This window comes from Homarus americanus, unplaced genomic scaffold (assembly GCF_018991925.1).
Source record: "Homarus americanus isolate GMGI-L3 unplaced genomic scaffold, GMGI_Hamer_2.0 scaffold5773, whole genome shotgun sequence".
Lineage (NCBI taxonomy): Eukaryota > Metazoa > Arthropoda > Malacostraca > Decapoda > Nephropidae > Homarus > Homarus americanus.
Genome location: NW_024717927.1, coordinates 437,456 through 458,992, shown reverse-complemented (window position 1 = coordinate 458,992; position 21,537 = coordinate 437,456). Strand labels below are relative to the sequence as shown.

Here is a 21,537-nt window from a genome sequence, read left to right as displayed (position 1 = left end):
CTTAATTTTCAGATGTAAAGACCCCCATTGTCAAGGGTTCCTGTGCCACTCTAGAAGTTGTGGGGAAGACTCCGGGCTTCTCGGAAGTTAAGGTCTCTTACAAAAGCTCTAAAGGGGAACTGGCAGCATCTACCATGGTCGCTGCATTCAGGTAATATGATAACATAATATTTGTTAATTTTCAGCCTGAGATCTTTCTAAGTATGAGTATATAATTCTGGAAGTTAAAAGGTGATGATGCTTCATTATTTAGTTGCAGGAAATTTTTCCTGCATCACGGGATCAGAAATTTTTTATGGGCCGCCAGTTTTTTGTGAATACTGCCAAGTGTTCAGAATTATTTTTATTTGTTAATAAACCCGGAGATTACCAAAAGAAAATTCCCTTATTGTAATGCAGGAGTTTCTGTACAATTGTTAATATTTAATAAAAATAGTACAGTACACAGCTTTTGTTATGTTTAAAAAAAATCATTGTGTTTTATGGTGTACAGGTTTAATGTAAATAAATACAAGAATCCCTTGTTTAACATTGGTTAATTAAAGAGTTTGTTATAAAGTTTTGAACTTAGGTGATTGATTTATTAACACCAAACTTCTATGTATGTACGATGTGGTTCAGAGTTAAATGATTTAGAGATGAAAAAGTGAGCCGAGTTTGAATACATTTCAAATTGCATACATCAAAAATTAAAAGAAAAATGCTGAGATAAGCAATAAGATTTATACATAATATATCATAAAATACAATAGTTCATATTTTATGTATCAAAAATAGCTCCTTCCACACTGAAACCTTCCTTTGGACATGGCACAGTTCAGCCGGGCAGTCACCCAGCTGACTCAAAGATGTGTGGCTGCTGCTGTACTGTGATGTGTGTGTGTATGCCAGCACATCACATTGGGGGAGGGAGCAAGGCTAGGCTGGCGACACAGTTACAGACCCACTGTCTCCACAAATACGTTAACTTCACACACACATATACTCCCGTGTTCTTCCATTTTCTTACTTTATAGTTTTATATTATAGTTTCTTCTTTCTAAGCTACTTTAGGTTACTGTAATATAATTATTTTCCACAACTTTTATAGTTTCATTACATGTAACAATGGCACCAGTCCACCTCATCCCCAGTTTTTTCCCCTTCTCACTGAGTCAAACTATTGCGAAACCAAACTTTGACCTAACGTTTAGCGAGGAAGGGTGTCATTTTTTTTTAATAGCTCAACCAAATTAATGTTAAGTAATTTAGTGCTAAACAAAGGGTATCTGTATTTTGTGGTACTGTATTCAGGAGTTAATACAAGGACCTGGCAGACTGTATACCTCTCATTAAGGGACTCAATGATAATGACAAATCATTTACCCTAGGCAGTCTATTAATAAGGGATTTTAGTATACATTATTTGTTATTTAGATGATTAAATAAATTTGTTTTTGTTGTTTGAATATAAGATTTTAATAATCAGGTTTGGAGTTAACAGTGTTATCTTTTCAGGCCTCTTCGTCCTACCAACCCCTCATCTGGGAAGACAGTTTTGGCTTTGGGATCATCAAGGGTAGTTCTGTTTGAGGGTGGTCCTCTTCCATGGATCAACAAACGCTCTACTCACACTGCTAAAGGTTGGTGCTGCACCTGCTCCTTCCTGGCACTGCTGTGTGTTTATAACTGTCGCTACTTGGTTACTTTGTTATTTATATGTTTCCCATTTAATGCATGTTATCATCATCTGGTGTTTTCACATCATCTCTTGGGGTAATTGAGCATCTTATGTTATACAACTCACCCATAAATACTACAATAATAAACTTGCCAGTTTCCTATTCATGATCATTTACTGAGTCAACTACAGTACTTGTATCATAACTCTGTCCTCTGTATCATCCTCTACAATAATCTGTATCATGACTCACCCTCTAGCTAGCCTTGTATGCCACACCTTATAGAACAAAGTTAAGATGAAAACACTTGAAGGAGAACAGAGAAGTGAGTTTGAAGACAAAAAACTTTGTCTCAGTGTGTGTTAAGGATTCTCATGTACTGTACTGTACTGAACTGAACTGTACTGTACTGTACTGTACTGCCTTGTATTAAAACTGAAAAACAACAACTGTAATATGGATTATTGTTGCCTATTAGTAAGTGCTATTGTAGTTGGGAACAATAGGACTGTTCCTGTGTGGAACTGTGCTTCAAGCTACCTGTTTTATTATGGGACCGGTCCTTAAGGTATAAATAGGTAGATTATTTGCAGACGATTTAACCTTTGTTTAAAAAGTTCCACTTTTTCTTGGTATTTGATACAAAAAGTTTACTTCATTTTGCTTTGTCTTTCAGCTCAGGTTGATGATCCTGAAAAAGTAGGAGTGCAGCTTCTGGATGAAGTTAAACAGTCTGATGTGCACGCTATTGAAGTAGTGTGCCACGATCTTGGGGAGTTTACACTCACACTAACTGTTGGCAACAGTCCTGTACCAACACTACCTCATCCCCGAAGTGTAAGTCTTTATTGACTGATTGGACCATTAATGCTTCCAATACATGTTTGTTCGCTACACATGAGTCGTGTGTTGTTGTCGTCTTTGTCTCTTTTTTTCTGAACCTTCTGTCCATCTCCGTGACCATAAGGAACTGAACGTGTTTCAGTTTTGGTTCTGGTGTTCCACAATATAGAGTTGTCTACATGCTGTTTGTTCTTTTATATGATTTTATTTATGTCTGTCATACATCAGATCTTTCATCATGATGAAAGATCTGATGTATCAGATTGTTATAAAAAGAAACACTGAACAATACAAACACTGTCTCCTTATTGTTTTCTTAGATCTTACAGTGGAAGACATGTTAGTAAGTTCTAACTCATCTATGGTATTAATCTCATTGATGATTTGGATATTAGATTAAAATTATTGCTATTGAATTTCTGTGGCCTGTAATGTGCCTCATATATGAGGCGCTCAGTGGAAGAAGGACTATTATGCTAAATTTCCATTTTGAGATAATCACAGTTAAAGTTAATGATGCTTATATTTTGTGCATCTCCACAACCCACCATACAGTTCTGATGTAACTGGCATAAAAAATGGTAGATTTAGTTTACTTTCAGGGTATGTTTAAACACACTTCCTCACATGAGCACGACCTTTTCTCACACTCAAGAGTAACCACCTAGTAAATGATAATATTGAATAATTTGCTGAGAAATCTCTCGTGTCTCACCTGAAAGTTAGAAAAGACATGACAACTGAGGTAGGTGACGGTGTATCCTAAACACACACACACACACACCCAGCCGTTCGTTGGCTGCACGGGTGACGTCACGATATCTCACACTGCTGGTTGATTATGCACCAAGGTGGATTTGCCCTTCTTCCACTGAACACCTCATATTATATCTCTTCATACCATGTCAAATATTTGTCAGTTTGAACTTAGTCTCACATTTTAATCAAGAAGAATGCAGCTAAAGGAATTCAATATTTAGTGCAGTAATGTGGAAAATCTTGATCTCATTTTATAGTGATGATAAAGTTGTATTTATTTTTTTTTTAGTTTTTAAGGTAGAACATTGTAGGTGAATTTAAACATAGACATTTCATTCATTTGCATTATGATCTCTCCCTCAGGTTAGTTCAACTCTTAGTGTTGTTTGTGCCTTGCCAGATGCTATTAGTTTGGCAGCCATTATCAAGAGACCTGTAGCTGCTGTGTCGCCTTGTCCAGCTGTGGCAGAGATTGGAGTGGTAAGTTAGCCAATTATAATGTAGACAACCTTTAGCAAAATTTATAAATGGAAAGATGAATATTTATTTGAGTGTATTATAAAGTTAAAAATTTATTTTTGGAAGGAAATATGAACCTTGTAATGTGCAGGATATTATGTACACTAAAATGACTTTTATAAATAGCCTAAGAAAAGACTGGAAGAATTATGTTGTTTTAAAAGTTAATGGTGATTTGTCAAACTGCTACGGGCATTTGGAGGATTGTACGGAGGAAGACCTAAATACGGTGTTGGAAATTACTGGGGATTACGTCATAATTTTGTGGATTTATTGATGAACTTGAGTGAGATTTTTTTGGGGGGTGGGGGGTGAGAAAGAATCTATTTGTGGTATTTATTAATTCTTAAACAGTGGATAAGGATTCCCTATACCATCCACCCACATTATGTGCAAAAACTGGAACACAAGGAACAAGATACATCCATTGATGATGGCCACTGTCCCTACAGCTAACATTAATTGATGTTGATTGCCATTTAAGGGTTAATCTATTGTAGAATTGACAAAAAAAGCATTTTGTGAAGCACTGAAAATGTATGAGATAAATGGGAAATAGTTGAATACAATACACAGTTTGTTCAGAGCATTTAGAGTGAGATAAAAGCTTGTATTAATGTATGTTGATAAAAGGGGCCCTGAGTACCGGACTAACTAAGCCACAGTGACGTTGTTACTCAGACCTCCATATCAGCAGGGAGACACAACAGCCAGCATATTACACTAACACAGACTGGCTTATTTATGCTCATACTGAATAAGTTCAAGTAAAATAATCATACTTATGATATTTTCAGGAAATTCAGTTGTTTATTTAAAGTATTTATAGATGTAGGTAAGGTTCTAGAATCTAGAAGGTTTCAGAGATGCAAAGAAGTCACGTATGCCCTGACATTAGACTGGGAGAACACTACTCACCCATACATACGTTCACCTCCCACACCAAATACTGTCCACTCATGCTCCACATTGTCTTTTTATAGTTTCATATTATACAGTATTTCCTTTATTTAAGTCACATCAGAGTACTGAAATGATTTTCCCACAACTTATAAAGATTCAATACATTAATCAGCGGCAACATGCGTAGCCATCTCAAGGTCACAGCAGCAGCGACGTGTGTTAGGTAGTGAAGATTATGCAGGTGTGTATGGGACCCACTTTCACTTAGTGGAGATGAAGTGGATCACACTTATGATTTGCTTTCAGTGAGTTCCAAATTTGTGCATTATTGTCCACCATGACTGACACCATCCTTCATGGTTAGGCCTTACCCAAATGTATTGTACTTACTTGGGTATTGTTCTCACAGTGTGTTATTTATATGTCACGAGAAAACAGGCACTTCTGCACTGAGTACTAGCCACACATAGACTGAGTACAGTGTGGCGATGTTGTTGTGATGTGAGCGAGACCACGTGGTCCACGCCGCATCGCTCTACAATAATGACCCACAAGGCAGGCACTATTGCGTGTGTCGCTACTCAGGCGGTCCGGTACTCGAGGGTTTTACCGTAGTGTATCATTCTCTCTTACTCTGTGTAATGTATATATTTTTTCCAGTCTGTTGCTCACTGCTATAAGCCCCTTTCAATGGAAGTGATTGTAACTGACTCGGAGAATCTTAAGTTTGACAACATATCATCACTGGTTTTAAAGTGGAATTTGTCAGATGAAACATTGGCAAGTATACCTGCTGAACCTTCCAGCCTCACACAAGTCTCCACTGTACAGGGCTTCAGTCTTCCCATCAAAAGTAAGGGCATCTTTGTGGTGTAGGTTAATACTGTATAACCTATTTCTTTTCTAATTTTAATTTCTCTTTACTTTTATTTTTTTTGCCCCCTAGGCCCTGTTGTAGGTCGATGACCTGTGCCCGGGTGGGCTATTCCCCATAAAAAGAAAAAAAAAATTGTAAAGATACACAATATATGAAATACCTTATCATCTTAATGCATACTTCTGTTACTACAATTCTTCGATGATTTCTTAGGTTTTTCTGTATTAGATTTTTAATATTACTTTCTGACTTGCCATTTTGCTCAGTTTTACTCTAATACTGTAATTCATTTACATGGTGTATTTCAACTTGTTTGTTTCTCACTTTTTGTATCTTCATATTTTCCTTCATTTTACTGACTGTAGTTATGAGTAAATATAAATCATTATAACAGATACATAAAAATTAGTAATTCATATCCAGTTATTTATATTCCCTTTATTTTACTATCATGTTCAGCCAGGGTGCTGTATGGTGAGGCACTCAAGAAATGTTAAAGCTGTCTCCAAGTAACCTAAGTACAGTAATATAGGGGAATACTTCTGCCTCCTCTCTTATCTCCAAAAAAGGACACATGTCTTTCATTGACCATATGTGTATTTAACAAAAACTTGAGAATTACATTTTTATTGCAGCCAAGCAGATGCTAAAGCCAACTGGGGAAGTTGGAGAAGTGTTAGTTAGTGTGATGCTCACTGGTTTTAACAAGTTTGTATCTGAAGCAGCAAGACAGCATCCTTTGCCTTCTCTCTCTGCTTCTCTACCACTCAAGCTGGTTCAGGATGCTGTGTTGGAGCCATCATCTGCTGTCCTCTACCAGCATGAGGATAACAAGGTAGGCAGAAGCAAGGGTAAGGTTTCTCTCTGACAGGTTATGAGTCCCTGTTCTACCATGTGTTAATTTAACTACTGTATTAGGATAGGGGCCCAGTCCTAATAAGCCCTGGTCTTATTGGTTAGGTTACGGGTCCTTGTGACCTGCAGTCAGGTTTCTCTGTGATGAATATCCTTCCATATACTGTCTATAATTAAGCTGGTCTGAGTGTTGTGAAACACACAAGTAGCAACATCAGTCTTGCCTCTTATGTCAGAGTCATACATATTTGACAACTTACCTGTTCAGCAGAGACATTTGTGCCATCAGGCAATTTTTTAATTTTGGGTAAATATTACTATTACTGATTTTTTTTTCCAGTTGGAGTTAACAGTAGCTGGAGGTTCGGGGTTCTTTGAGCTTCAGACAGCAGAAAATGATGTTGCTTCCTTGGCCTACATGGATAAAGAAAGGATAGTCACTGTAAGTACCCATATATTACCTTTTTCTTGATAATTAAGGAAATGACAATTTGTTTCCTAAATTGACCTTTAATTGCTGCCCGGTTGTGGGGACAAATTGATGTTATATGAACTTGTACTATTTTTAACATTCACATATACAATAATTTTTTGGTTGATATATAGATTGGTAGATTATTTCCTGTACGTTGTTTGTGATACACTGTATGTTCTGATGGGAAACAGCTTGTCATTTGTATGCTCATGTATTATAGGAATCACAATACATACTATACTGTAAATACCTATTCATAAACTGAATAATAAGTTGAAAGTTTAAAAACTTCAGGTTCAAGAAGTGTGAAATTTAGAACAACAGTGTCAGAATATTAATCATATTTTTGTTAAATTTTAATAAAGATGTTATACACTTACTTATTTCTCTTTCAGGTTCAGCCAATATCAGATGGAGAATTGACAGTCACTCTTGTAGACGTTTGTTTAGAAGCAGAAAATCCTGCCACATCTCACATCAGGGTAAATATTTGTCTTCTCCTGAGTTTGTCCTTCCTCTCCTGTAGCAGAACTAAAACTATCTGCTTCTTGGTCTTCCCTGTTTCACCTACCATCTGCCTTAGACTAATACTGTACACTCATTTCACTGTTCTCTCAATATGTCCATATTTCATGAGCAAACTATATTTGCTGTCTGCCCAACAATTCTTTCACTCACATTTTAGATACACTTACAGTACCGTAAACCCTGAGGTCTCGATACTTTCTGGATTGGCTGTACATTGCCACCTGTGCCTTTTGTTGCTGCTTTCTCTCTATACTCTATATATTTTTCAATGTATCTACAGTATTACTTTCTTTCACTCCGCTGCTCTGTGATATATATATGTATATTTTTTTTTTACCACAAGATTGCAAGCATTGCCTCACTGGATTTGGTAATTGTTGATCGTGTAGAACTGGGTGGTGTATTGGAGGCTGAAGTTTTGGCAAAGGACTCTTTGGGCCATCCACTGCCTGCCCACAACCTCATGCACCTGACACCTCATCCACAAGCAAATATCATCACGGCAAGGTAAGTGCTCATTCCTCGAGTGTCACTGAGATAAAGTTGGTGCATTTCATTGTCTTGACTTAAGTTTATTGGTAAATAAAAAATAGTACTAATTCTGTATGGTGTAGAACATGTGTTACAGTTAAACTTGTGTTCATTAATAAATATAACAATAATAACTACACTTGTAAATGAGTATGTACTATGAAGTGAAGGTACGGTACATCACACAGAGCCTTGTAGTAGTAGAGGAACACTACAGCAGAACAGGTTGAGGTTTAGGGGCTTTAGGGACCTCAAGTCTCAGCAGTGATGGAAATTCATGTTTTTGTGTATTATAAAGTAACTTCTTGAATTACACCTCTTATCACTATGTACTGTGCTGATGTTATTACTCCTGATTGAGTAATTACTGTACCTGCATTTAGGGTGATTTTGTGCATCTAATAATGTGATACTTATGTAACTTTTCAACATTATAGATATCAGGGAGTAAACAGTGAAGGTAATGCTGTGTATGAGGTCACTGGGCGTCACGTAGGAGACACTACGCTACGTGTCAGTGCTGGTAATGGTGGTATAGGGGAAGCCCTTATCTACAGTCCTGCCAAACCTATTCAAGTGTTTCCACCTCTGGTGTTACATCCCAGGAACATCACTCTCATTATTGGTGCTGTGTACCAGGTGAAGATATTTTAAACTAATTATTTCTTTAAAAATACATTACTTATACAGTAGTCATAAAGAACACTGTACTGTATTATATTAGAAAGTTAAGGAGCACAGATAACTGATTATTCCAGTGACTTTTAAACAATGATTATACCTGTACAGTACAGTACACTAAATTAATAAGGGTATATTTTATATGGATATATTAATGAAATGTTCATAGAAGTAAAGTTACATTATCAAAATTAAATAAACCAAAACTGTGAACAAGAATTGGTCACTTGCATTTTAGAAAATTAATTAATTTGGGATTGTTCTTCATTATTAGTATTTAGATAACAGATTATGAGTAGGAACTTAATTTATGTATGCAAGACCTAGTACAGTATTATACAATGAATTAATGAACTGGTTTTATTATATATGCAGGTGGAAACAAAAGGTGGTCCTTACCCAGATGCTGTTGTGGAGTATTCCATGGTGAATGAAACTATTGCCAGCACATCACATGCAGGGATAGTCACTGCTCTCTCTCTGGGCACAACAGTGCTGATGGCTCAGGCTGTTAGTGTCAGTATAGAAACTGGTCGAAAAATTTCTTATTCTCGGGTAAGTAATGAGCATAACCCTCTTGGTGAACTACTATTAAAGGCTTTCCATCTGTTGTTTAGAAGCATTATTGTTTAGTTTAGATATTCTTTCTGAAACAAAATCCTTTTATTAATTTATAAAATTATTACAACTTTCAGTTTCATGTTTTCATTTCAACTCAAACCACCATTACTGTACAGTACTCACAACAATGGTGCTGATAATTACTCATGTTCAGCACTGCTAACATTAATAACATTGACTGCCAGCTGTTCATTATGTATCTTCTGAAAATATTTAGTTAGCCATAACCTCTTGGAGCTTCATAAATATAACTGTCTTCATGTACATACAATTCATAGTCTCTATGTCTATGTTTAGAATTTTCAGAAGCATTCAGGAATTTTACCTTTTCGCACAGGATGTCGTGATTATCAATGTGATTCCTCTTGAGAAAATTCGTATTCATGCCCCATTGACTCATCTGGAAACTGGCACAACAATGCCCTTGTATGCCCTTGGAAGTGAAGACTATCAGAATCCTCTAGCTTATGCCACAGCTGTTCCACCATTGCTGTTTGAGTGGTCCATTAACAACAAACAAATTGCTTCATTCATCGGGATATACCGTAAGGTAAGTGTCGTGAAAGAACTTACTCTATGTTAATCTGTTTATTTTTCTGTCTTTCTATTTCTTATGTACAGTATGTAGATGATTCATATTGATTATGAAAGGACTTACATATTAATGATTTTACAGAATGGATTGTTGGAGACCAAAGAAAACAATGGTATTGTTAGAGTGAGGGCAGAGCGACCAGGACGTGTGTCAGTGACTCTCAAGGTTAAGCCCAGGGTGCCAGCCAACCATCCTCACTTTCAGATTATAGATAATGTTATCCTCACAGACAAGTTAGAAATCAAAGTAAGTTCCTAATTTTCATCCACCCAGCAAAAATTTTTAATAGATGCTTCCTATCCTTTCATTTTTCTGTATGACAAACTTGGCCTCTACTGAACTTTTCATAGACATATCTAGTTGCTTTCAGTGTTGGTGTTAAAACCGTATAATGACCTCAGCCCACCATTCAATCTGGTTGTGGGATTTCTTTACCAACCCTTCCAGAGTTTGTCTTTGTGGGGACCCAACTTTTATTTCCTGTATTCTGCTGTGTTTAAGCTTCTCCTGGACATCCTACCCTCCCTTTATGTCTAATTATATGGTTATAAAGTATTTCCTTTATTATATACAGTGGCCCCTCGGTTAACGAACTCAATCCGTTCCAAAAGGTCGTTCGTTAACCGAAACGTTCGTTAACCGAAACCATTGTTTCAATGGGTTTTTGGGTAATTGGTTCCATGCATGAAATTTCCTAACTAACCAATGGACGGAAGATTGCTGAGTTGGCGTAACATGTAGAGGCTCCTGGATGATGGTGATGTGCATTAGAAGTGGGGCTGGGAGAAAGGAAGTGGGTGGGAGAGAAAGCATTTTCTTCTTGGAAGGTGAGTCCTTCATGAAAATGTCGAACCTCTGGACTGGGATTCTCCACCATGGTTGTCCTCTTCCTTCCTGTGATGATGGAGGCTGAGGGCTGTATCTTGTTCCTCACGCTGCTGAAAAAGTGGCTGATTGTGTCTGTGGGGCGTGTGTCTCCTCACTAAATCAACACCATTTAAGAGACACTGAGTCCTCAACAGGTGGTTCAGGTTTCCACTTCTGGGTGGCACAAGCCAGTTCCTGAACTCTCCCAGTGGTAAATCATCTTTCAACTGTTTTAGCTGACATATGGTCATCACTTTCAATTCCTCCTCACCACTATCAGCCTCTACCACGTAACATCTCATCCAGTTCCTTTAAGTCATTAGATAAAGTTCCTCTCTTGAGACATCACAAGCTCTTCACATCCTTCTCCTCCTTCCAAGACCATGTTGACAATGGACTCGTCTCTAGTCCCAGCTCTGTGTCATCCTCAAATCCCCTCAAATCGCTGGACTACTGATGGCCACAGTGCTCATAATTAATCTATTAGAACTTCTTGCCATGGTGCTTCCAATCAATTTTGGCCTCAGGACGTTGTGTCTTCCAAACTGTTTCAGTGTTAGTTCAAGGTCCAATGGAAGTTGCCTGGTGACCTCCTAAACATTCTTCATGCAACTTCTTGAAGTTGCTGATCCCCATTCTGGTCATTAGCTGTATAGTGATGTGATGTTTTGAAACCGCTCTTTCTGAAATCAAATTGCTCTCAAATTCTGGCAAGAGTCGAGGTCATGACCAGGCAATTATCCATGAAGGCCTTTAAAGTTTATTGGTGGTTGAGTGGCTCAGGGAAGCAGAATAAACATCTAACCTTGTTAAAGAACTGTCTTGTCACCCATACGGTTGGACTTCAATAAACTCAAGCATTGTTCTTACACTTTCTGTTGCTTGACTTCCTGGGGTTTCAAGTGATGAACAACGCAAACTGATGAAATACGACATTGGCACCAAACAATAAGTGAGCAGGTCTTCATGGGTTTATGCCCAGGTAAAGCTTCATCCTTGATGATGAATGTTCTTTTGACATCTTTTCCAGAACAGCCAGATTTAAATCAACATTGAACACTTATATGGTATTTTCTTCTTCCGTAAGTTTATTAAATTGGTAAAAACTTTTGTACCTTATATTTATCCTTTAGCTTCTGCTAATAACGCCATCATCACTTCTTTTATAATTACCGAACCAACCTTTTCAGCGAAATCTTCAAATTCTGTTCTATGAGCCAAGTTGATCTGTCTTCCATCAGCTATAAATCTCCTAGCTCTTTCACAAGTAAATCTGAAACTGAATCACCTTTCTGTTTTTTCCCTAATCAGATAAATAACCTCAGAACCAGTTAGGGCTCTTTTAAACACTCTTGTAGATCTCTACGTTCACTTCGACAAATTTGTCTTTGTTGCAAAGGTGTCATTTGATTGATGCCGACAACCGCCCTTGACTTCTTTGTTGATTAATACCGTGTTTTTATTGTTCCTTTATTTGGTTAGTACTTTTCATGATCTTATTTATGGATTCAAACAATAACATTTTTCAAAGTTAAATAGCTGTAAATAAGAATATTTTTCTTAAAAAGTAACACTGCACTATATATTGTCAATATAAATAATTTCAAATATTATTAATTGTGACCTTACAAGCTTTAGTTAGAGAGTCTCAAGCAGATGTTACTCAGTGAAAACAGGAGAACTGACGCCTGTTTGCTGTGTTAAGAGAGCGCAGATGCAGCGCGTTAAGCTAATCTCTTTGCAGCCAGTATGTTCAATAATTGTTAAATGACTAAAAAGTCGAATAAGCTTTTAGGTATTGAATATTTATAAACGATATTTAAAAATAATGAAATTTAAACCTAGAACCGATTAATGTAGACTGATACTAAGCTGGTTGCTTGGTCGTCTGGCTGGCTGTTTTTATTATATTACCTTATCTTTTAACAGCTGCATTTGGCACACCTAGTGTCCTCAGCTGATAATATAAAGTGGGCCACTCATTCCTCTCTCTGATATAAAATGGGAGTTGAGGATCATTCCATTATTTTTCAGGTATTTGAATCATTGAAACTGAAGTATCCAGATGATGGATCATCGCACCTGCTGTTGTCCCCACATGCAGAGGCCAAGATAACCACCAACAGGTGTGTTTTATTCTTATTAATATTATTCAGTCTCTTACTTAATGTAATTTGTTGCAAATAATTGAAAGTTATACAGTCAAGTACGGTACAGTATATTAAACAAAAGGCATATAAAGAGTCAAGTATTTAATTGAAAGGTTTGATGAAAATTTTTATTTTACGTAGTCAAAGATTTAATTTTTAGTAGAACTGTATCATGAACTATACAGTAAGGCACTAAAGGATTGGTATACCTTTTTCATTCTACAGGTGTTACCAGGCCCTCTGTTTGGTACACTCGCTCCAAAAAGTATCTATGATATTGTGTTAGACAATACAGTATGGCACAACAGACGAAGGATTTTGACACCCTTATCGAGACAATGTGTGTGTACGTGCGTAAATTTATCTTAATCTTAGAGTCATCGAGGGAATAATTATCCAAAAGGAGACTTCTCTTTGTGAGGCCCTAGTTGTTGAGGAGATGGAGAAGTGTAACAGTAAATGACATTGGTCAACTCACCATCCCAGGACATATGGGGCTAGTAAACCAGTCCCTTCTACCTTGACTGCCAAAAAAAGTGAAGTCAACTAGGAGGACACTTGACTATGTGAGGAACACCTTGGGGAAAAATTAACTGCTTCAAATTGTAGTTATTGGGCATTTAGTTAACTGTTAAAGAGCGGCCGTCATCGGTGGAAGTAACATTTTACCTGTGTTATATTTTTGTATATATGGGAGGGCGGGGCAGTTCCTTAGCCACTGATTAAAGGTTAAAGTAAGTCCAGTTGAAGGAGACATGACTGAGCTATAACATACTGGTGGTACAAATCTTTGAACTGGGTGTTTGATTTCTTACCCAATATTTTTTCCTCTGCTTATAAATACTATAATTTTCTTACCACCCTGGAACCTACAAACTTTTATATTGTTTTTGTGTAACACAACAGTTATGTCAGTGTGTGTTTATGTTGTCCTGTTAACAAGAGAAGTTAATAAAAGATTTTTAATTCAGGTGATTTTGTTCTCTTGTTTTGGGTTTTATTGTGCTGGGAATTTAAAAACATAAGGATCAGTTACTAAGTTTGTGGTTGTGTATAATGGTTTTATATTTGAGAAAAACATTAAGTAAAATAATCTTAACAGGTATAAATCCTCAAATAAAGGATTCTTGTGATCAAGACTGAACAGGTTTTGAGGATTTTCTGGTTTCCTGGGTCCTAGGTCAACCATGGTACCCAAGGCGTACAAGCTCAGTGTCAAGTTTTACTTTTATGCGCACCAACTCGGCTAAACATTTGTTTTATTTCTTGAATACAAAACTGGAGTCATTATTGTATGCATGTTTTAAATAAAAGAAATGCCTTAAATACTGTTCAGTCTTTTGAGAAGTTGTATTGGTCAAATTGAACCAAAGATTGGAGGTAAGTTATGCCAGATGCTGCTTGTTTTCACAAGACCCATGGAAAAATGCCAACTAACCAATTTAACTCACTTTTAGGAAATAAAACCTAATTTCTAAATAGACAGTATTTATTGATTTATTTTTATTTAAAGTGTGTATGAAGTGACATTTTCTTTAAATTTATTATTTAAGAAATAACAAACATTCAGCTGAGTTTTTGTGAGTGTGTGGAAGCAAAACTTGACTAAGCAAGGAAAGAAATATAACCTACCCCAAAGAAGAAATTACAGTATGCCCCCCAAGTTCGTGGATTTTTACTTCACAGTTCTTGGTTATTCGCGGATGACACCCTGGATGTACCTAAGAATGTCTGTGGGTGGTTTTAAAGCTGCCATAATTTTCGCAGCTGGGACAGGGAGTCATTCGTTCTAAGAGACAGTAATTTCCTTTACCTGTATTGTAAATATGTGTGTGTGTTTGTGTAGACACACACACACACACACACACAACACATCACATACAGTACAAATAAATAATAATTGAAAAATCCTCTCACAAATAATCAAAAACAAATTTATTAAAAATGTGAGTCTACCCTCAAGTCTGTGCTCTATTAATAAAGTATGTGTATGCGTGTGTGTGTGTAAACACACACACACGCATACACATATATATACAATACTACAGGTAAAAGAAATAATTGTCCTAAGGGCAAACACACAAAGGGAATATACATTTCTTTGTACACAAGTAAAAATAGTTACCTCAGATTTGATTTAGTGTTTTATATTTCAGGGATGGTGATGGACAACTGTCTTATAAGATAGAAAGATGTGATGAGGGTGAAGGCAAGAAACAGGGGGTGATCACTGTGAGTCCTGATGGCATGGTTAAGTCAGGCGGCATCACTGGGGAAGCCACTGTTGTCGTCACCATCAAGGAGAAATGTGGCATCTCACAAAGTTTAGCAGTCCTGGTGGAGGTAAGAATTACAAGTAACTTTTTCTAACTAGATTATGGAGAAGCGGGTGAAACCTTTCTTCAATATTATACAGGAAAACAGAAAGAAGGAAAATGGAACAACAGAAGAAGCAGAAAAAGATACGAGGGAAATTAGAAAAAAATGGAAACGGCAAATTGGAAAAATGATACAAATGGGAAAAAGAAAAGATTGATAATATAAAAGTCATGATATAAAAGTTAAACAATATACTGAAAGGATTAATGGTAACTTTAAGAAGGGGAAGGTTGATCCTCAAGCAGTGTGAAATGAGGACAACCGGGTCATTACTGTATTACAACATCAATACTAAACTAGAAAATAATTGACAATATATTTCTAAATTAAATATCACTACTATAGGTAGACAGAAAACGAAAGTAATTAGAAAAGGTTGCCATAACCTTAAGCCACCTCTTAAAAGAACTTATCACCAGTGCCCTCCTCATGCTATTCCATTCTTTTATATCAATGACCAATTCTTATCTTACAGTGTGACACAGTTTGTCTTCATGCAACTGTCATTACATAATTAGAATTATTTAATAATTTAATAATGCAGTGGTCCCTCGGTTAACGAGCGCCTCGGTTAACAAGATTTCGGTTAACGAGTTACCTTCCATAAGATTCTTAACTTTGGTTAACGAGCAATCCCTCGATTAACGAGTTTCTTACGAGCCGACCTCAACATGTTTTCGCTTGCATTTGGCGGTCCACCAGCTGTAATATTAGTCCGCCAATACAGTAATCGGTTCTAGGGCTTAAATTCCTTACTATTTTAGTAAATATCAAGAAGTTTATACTATTCAATAATTTTAAAAGTTTAATATTAAATTTTTTAGTAATTTTAACAATTCTTGAACATAATTGAAGGTAAGGAAACTATTTTTATGCGCTCCATCCAGCCTGTCAACACACCAAACAGGCGTTAGTCTCTCTGTCTTTTCAGTAGGGGTAACATCTTGCTTGAGACTCTCTTCAACTAAATGCTTTTTTCTGTGTTTCCAAGCCAATTATTGGTCATTTTGAAATTTATTTTACATTTTGACAATATATAGTGCAGTTCAGTGTTATTTTAAAGAAAATATTCTTTATTTACAGCAAGTTTAAACTTGAAATATCACGTGTTGAGATTGTTTGAATCCAGCATGGGGCCTAAGAGATTAAGAAAAGCGATTTCAAACCAAACTAAGCAGGAAATTATAAAAAAAACGAGAAGAAGGCATTAGAACAAATGCGCAATGCAAAGAAGATGGCATGTCGACATCAACTGTGTCGACAATTCTTGCACAGAAAGAAAAAATTAAAGAAGTGAAAGTGAGAGACAAATCTACCAGAGTGTTTAAAGGTAGATCCCTAATAGCAGAAACAGAGAGGTTACTTCTCATCTGGATTTGGGAAAAACAGATGAAAGGTGATTCAGTTTCTACTGAATTTATTTGGTGAAAGAGCCAGGGAGATTTACAAACATTTCAAGACAGATCAACCTGGTTCTTCAGTCACAGAATTTGAAGATTTTAGGGCCAGCAAGGGCTGGTTTGATAAATTTAAGAAAAGAAGTGACATATATAGTGTTGTTAGGCATGGTGAGGCTGCTAGTGCTGATAAGGAAGGAGTAGCAAAGTTTTTAGTGGAGTTTAAAGAACTGGTGGATGAAGAAAATTATCTTCCACAGCAAGTGTTTAATGTGGACGAAACTGGGCTGTTTTGGAAAAAGATGCCCAAAAGAACATTCATCACCAGAGATGAAGTCTCTTTACCTGGGCATAAACCCATGAAAGACCGTCTCACTCTATTGCTTTGTGCCAATGCTTCAGGGGATTTCTGACTGAAGCCTATGCTTGTCTACCACTCTGAGAACCCCAGGGTGTTCAAACAACAAAAAGTGGTAAGAGGACGGCTTGGAGTTTATTGGAAGTCCAACCGTAAGGCATGGGTGACAAGACAGCACTTTAATGAATGGGCTGTTGAGGTGTTTTGCCCTTATGTGAAGAGCTACCTAACCACCAATAAACTCCCTTTAAAGGCTCTTCTCCTCTTGGATAATGCCCCTGGGCATGACCCTGAACTTGCCAGAACTTTGGAGTATCAATTTGACTTTGTGAAAGTGTTGTTTTTGCCTCCCAACACTACAGCACTCATACAGCCAATGGACCAGAATGTGATCAGCAACTTTAAGAAGCTGTACATGAAGAAAATGTTCAGGAGGCGTCATCAGGCAACTACCACTGATCCTGAACAAACGCTAAAACAGTTCTGGAAAAGACAATTCAACATCCTGGAGGCTGTAAAATTGATTGTGTCATCATGGCAAGAAGTCTCCACTAGATCCCTCAATTCTTCATGGAAAGCACTGTGGCCATCAGTAGTCCATGATTTTGAGGGATTTCAGGATGACACAGAGTTGGACCAGGAGATTGTGTCCATTGGTCAGTCATTGGGCCTTGAAGTGGAAGAGGATGATGTCGAAGAGCTTGTGATGTCTCATGAGGAGGAACTTACTCCTGAAGACTTGCAGCAACTGGATGAGATGTTAGAGGCTGACAATGGTGAGGAGGAAAAGGAAAGTGATGACCATATGTCAACTTCAGAGTTGAAAGATGTTATTTACTACTGGGAGAAGTTCAGGAAACTGGCTTCAAGGCACCCAGATGTGGAAAAATCTGAACTAACTTTGTGTCATGTTGAGGACACAATGGTCTCCTTCTTTAAACATAAGTTAATGATGAGGGGGAGAGATGCCCCACAGACCACAATTGACACTTTTTTCATTAAAAGGCAAAAGGCAGAGGGAACAAGATGCTAGCCCTCAGCCTTCCACTTCAAGAAGGAGAGAGGATGTTCATGGTGGAGAATCTGTCAGTCCAGAGGTTCCTGACATTTTCATGGAAGGTGACTCACCTTCCAAGAAGCAGTAAAATGCTTCTCCACCACCTCCACTTCCTTCTCTTCTCCCTTCTCCTCCTGCACCTCCCACTTCAAATTCACATCAGCATCATTATCGAGGAGCCTTCAACATACACACCTCAAAATAAGTGTACTTTTCTACCTTTTTTGTTGAATTTAGGCAATTTTCGGTGAGCTGGAACCAATTACTCAAAAACCCATTGAAACAATGGTTTCGGTTAACGAGCAACCTTCTGGAACGGATTGTGCTCGTTAACCGAGGGACCACTGTATGTCATTATGAAGATGTGGCTGCTTAGTGGATTACCGCACTGTGTACATATTGAGAAAATTATATAACTTGAAAAATGAATACTGACTAATGTGAGAACATCAGTATTGACGACGAATTTTACCTGAGAAAAATGCTTTCTGTTCCAGGTTAAGGATATTAGTTACATGCAAGCTGAAGTAGGAGCAGTCATGAGTGTATCTCCAGGAGAATCTGTGAGTGTGATGCCTCTTGGATCATCACTACAGCTTACTCTCTCATACCATGACAATCGAGGCCGAGTTTTCCATGCAACTAATGCCCAGCCAACCTTCAGACCTTCAAGGTAGTTATTGTTTTTATTAAACCAGTTAATTCATCTTAAGTCTTGTTTCAGATGTAAGATGAAGATTTTTATGTGATATGAAAGAAAGTTTGTATGTGCATAACAACTTTATGGCAAGAATGTGGTTAAATGTGTGCATGTAGATATTTCTGCTGCACTACATTGTGTTAAAGAAATGATATTACTAAATTTTTTAAGCTTGATATTTTTGAAAATTATGTAAATATATTGACTAAGATATTTGAATACAGTATTCAGTTCCATTCTTGTATCTTTCATAAATTTTTACAGATTTGATCTTGTTGGTGTCAGCTATGGGAACACCAACAACTCATTATTGGTTGATGTTCGAGGGTCTGGCCAGATAGTACTGCATGTATGGGATGAAAATAATGCTCTCATTAATGACTATCTACGCATCAGTGCAGGTCCTGCAATCACTCCAGACAGGGTATGTCAACAAGCCATTTTCCCCTTTACATGCCAGAAGTCCGTGTTAGATTGTTCTCCTTTGCATCAGAATTGTGATGAATTTTACTTCTTCAAATGTAGTTTTCATTGGAGTTCAGTCTACATGATGCAGAATCCTCTACTAGTTATTTGTATTTTCATTCAGTTTGGGTGCTGATGTTTTATGTGTATTTTAATCAAGAAAGATTAGGTTTAAGGATATTAGTGTCTTTATGACAAGATGAAAGTACTGTATAGGAATGCTTGTGATCAGTTGGCAGCAAAATGATGCATTTTGTAATTGGTGTTGCCCAAAGTTGAGGTGAACAGTTACTGATGCTGTTGGTGTAATATTAAATGTAAGTACAGTACATTAGTGTTTGTACTGTATAGTACAAAATGTTTCATATTTTAATCTGAAACACAGATGACATTGTAAACCTGGTGATCACTATTTATCCCTTTGAAAGAATCCTCACCACTATAGGCAAGAAAGGGGAAGAGATTTGGGACATGTTCATTAATAGATAAAGAGGGACTTTGAAGAGACACAAAGACTTGCTGTGCTGGTAAGACAAGGAAATTTGTATTTTATTTAGGGGGGGGGGGCAGGGGGGAATAGCTCACCTGGGCACAGTTCATCGACCCACAATAGGGCCTGGGAGGGGGGAAATAAGAGTAAAAAGAAGTTAAGAATAGAAGAGAAAAGGACTATATTAATCTACACCACGAAGGTGCCGGAAAACCAGCTTTTTAAAGTGAGACATTGTATGAGTAAGGAAACACAGAAGAAGGCAGAGCATTCCACAGTGTGGCTGTGTGAGGAAAGAAGGATGTGCTATAACGGGTTATTATAGTGTGACTGACATCCACAGAGAAACGGCAGTACACAGGATGCCAAATCCACCTAACATTGCCCGTTAAAGTACCTGTAAAAGAGAGAGAGTGAAGCAACATTACAGTGAAGAGAAAGGGAAGAAAGATTATCAACTAAAGGAGAAGAGTTAATAAGACGAAATGCCTTTGATTCCACCCTATCTAACAGTTTGGGAAAGGAAAAATGTGTGGCCAGATGGCTTTACTCTATTACATTATATTCAGCTGTCTGGAATTGGAAAGCATTTTTAGGTAGAAGAATTGGTTTATTGAATCAATATGAGTAAGAAAAAAGTGTACTGTATTATTAACCGGTCTGGAAATGGTAATGACTCGTTAAGAAAACATGCAAAACGGAATCGTGTAAAGTGTGTTTATACTGTTTACAGTAGGAAGTGACCGGATAACAAAAACAAAGCAGACATAACTTGTTGAATATATTAGGTCTTATAGACAGATGAACATAAGTAACAAGAAATTAATTAAGGTCTCATGTAGAAGTGTTCATAAAGTTAAAACAACACTTAGTAATATATACTGTATAAACATTTTTAATATAAGGATGTTAGAATAATCACAATGATTGTACATTACATTAAAACCTTTTTCTCTCACTACAGGTAACAGTACCCCTTGGCAACCATATTTGTTTGTCATCCAATGTTAGGGGAGTAGAAGGATCACTAGGCACATGGTCAGCAAGTGGGGACAGTCTCACATTAGATCCTGTCTCGGGGGTTGCTGTCTCTCACCAGATTGGCCGATCTACAGTTTCTTTTGAAGTCAGTTCAGCACTTACCACTACAACAGAAATTAACATTTTGCCAATTACTAAGGTGAGTTATTGATTTAATTAATGGTATCGGCAAAATTAAAAACTTACACGTATTGAAAATACAGAAGTGCCTCGATACACCCAATTAATTGGGTCAGATCCCAATCCGGAAAAAGCGAATCTACGGAGATTCGGACATAACCCTGCTGATCTGTACTGTGTTTGGAAAATCAGTTATAAGTCTGGTTGTTGATAACTGTTTTCACTGATATAACCGTTCCATACTGTAAAGTGTTTACCCATAGTATAAAGAGTACAAGTGCTTCTGTATGTGTACTGGGTAGGAGTGGAAAATCCTTACAGCGAGTCAGATTAAAAAATCACGAGTCCGTCGGGCCGAGTAAAAAAAATTAAGAAAGTTACATATATCTACGCGTAATTACAAGCAAAAAAATAACCATAATATAACTCAGAGCTTGGCCTGGTAGCCTGGTGATTACAGTGACGAGTTTAGCTTGCTATAATGCCACCAGTAATTTTAACAGACATAAATGTGAAAAGAAAGTTATCTGTAAATCTTCATTTATATCAGGTATTTGTAGATTTACAGATAAATGTTGCAAGTGTGACATTGATAGATAGTAATGCTTGTAAGAGTTCAGAAATAATGTACTTAGCTCTGAAGAGTTGGGTGTCTGCCGTAAAGA

The 21,537-nt window shown here is 37.1% G+C and overlaps 1 protein-coding gene across 6 annotated transcripts in view; it reads left to right on the top strand.

The window, feature by feature from the left end:
- LOC121859072 (nuclear pore membrane glycoprotein 210-like) overlaps positions 1-21,537 on the top strand; it is a 44,811-nt gene that overhangs the window by 11,829 nt on the left and 11,445 nt on the right. For all 6 annotated transcript variants that reach the window (XM_042355744.1, XM_042355743.1, XM_042355742.1 and 3 more), the window contains exons 13-30: positions 13-151; positions 1,498-1,622; positions 2,338-2,498; positions 3,627-3,743; positions 5,346-5,538; positions 6,198-6,397; positions 6,758-6,859; positions 7,288-7,374; positions 7,764-7,927; positions 8,389-8,590; positions 9,008-9,187; positions 9,591-9,803; positions 9,930-10,094; positions 12,750-12,841; positions 15,022-15,208; positions 18,554-18,729; positions 19,021-19,180; positions 20,676-20,891. In XM_042355744.1, coding sequence (XP_042211678.1) covers positions 13-151; positions 1,498-1,622; positions 2,338-2,498; positions 3,627-3,743; positions 5,346-5,538; positions 6,198-6,397; positions 6,758-6,859; positions 7,288-7,374; positions 7,764-7,927; positions 8,389-8,590; positions 9,008-9,187; positions 9,591-9,803; positions 9,930-10,094; positions 12,750-12,841; positions 15,022-15,208; positions 18,554-18,729; positions 19,021-19,180; positions 20,676-20,891 — 2,879 coding nt within the window. The remainder of the gene's footprint in view (positions 1-12; positions 152-1,497; positions 1,623-2,337; positions 2,499-3,626; positions 3,744-5,345; positions 5,539-6,197; positions 6,398-6,757; positions 6,860-7,287; positions 7,375-7,763; positions 7,928-8,388; positions 8,591-9,007; positions 9,188-9,590; positions 9,804-9,929; positions 10,095-12,749; positions 12,842-15,021; positions 15,209-18,553; positions 18,730-19,020; positions 19,181-20,675; positions 20,892-21,537) is intronic.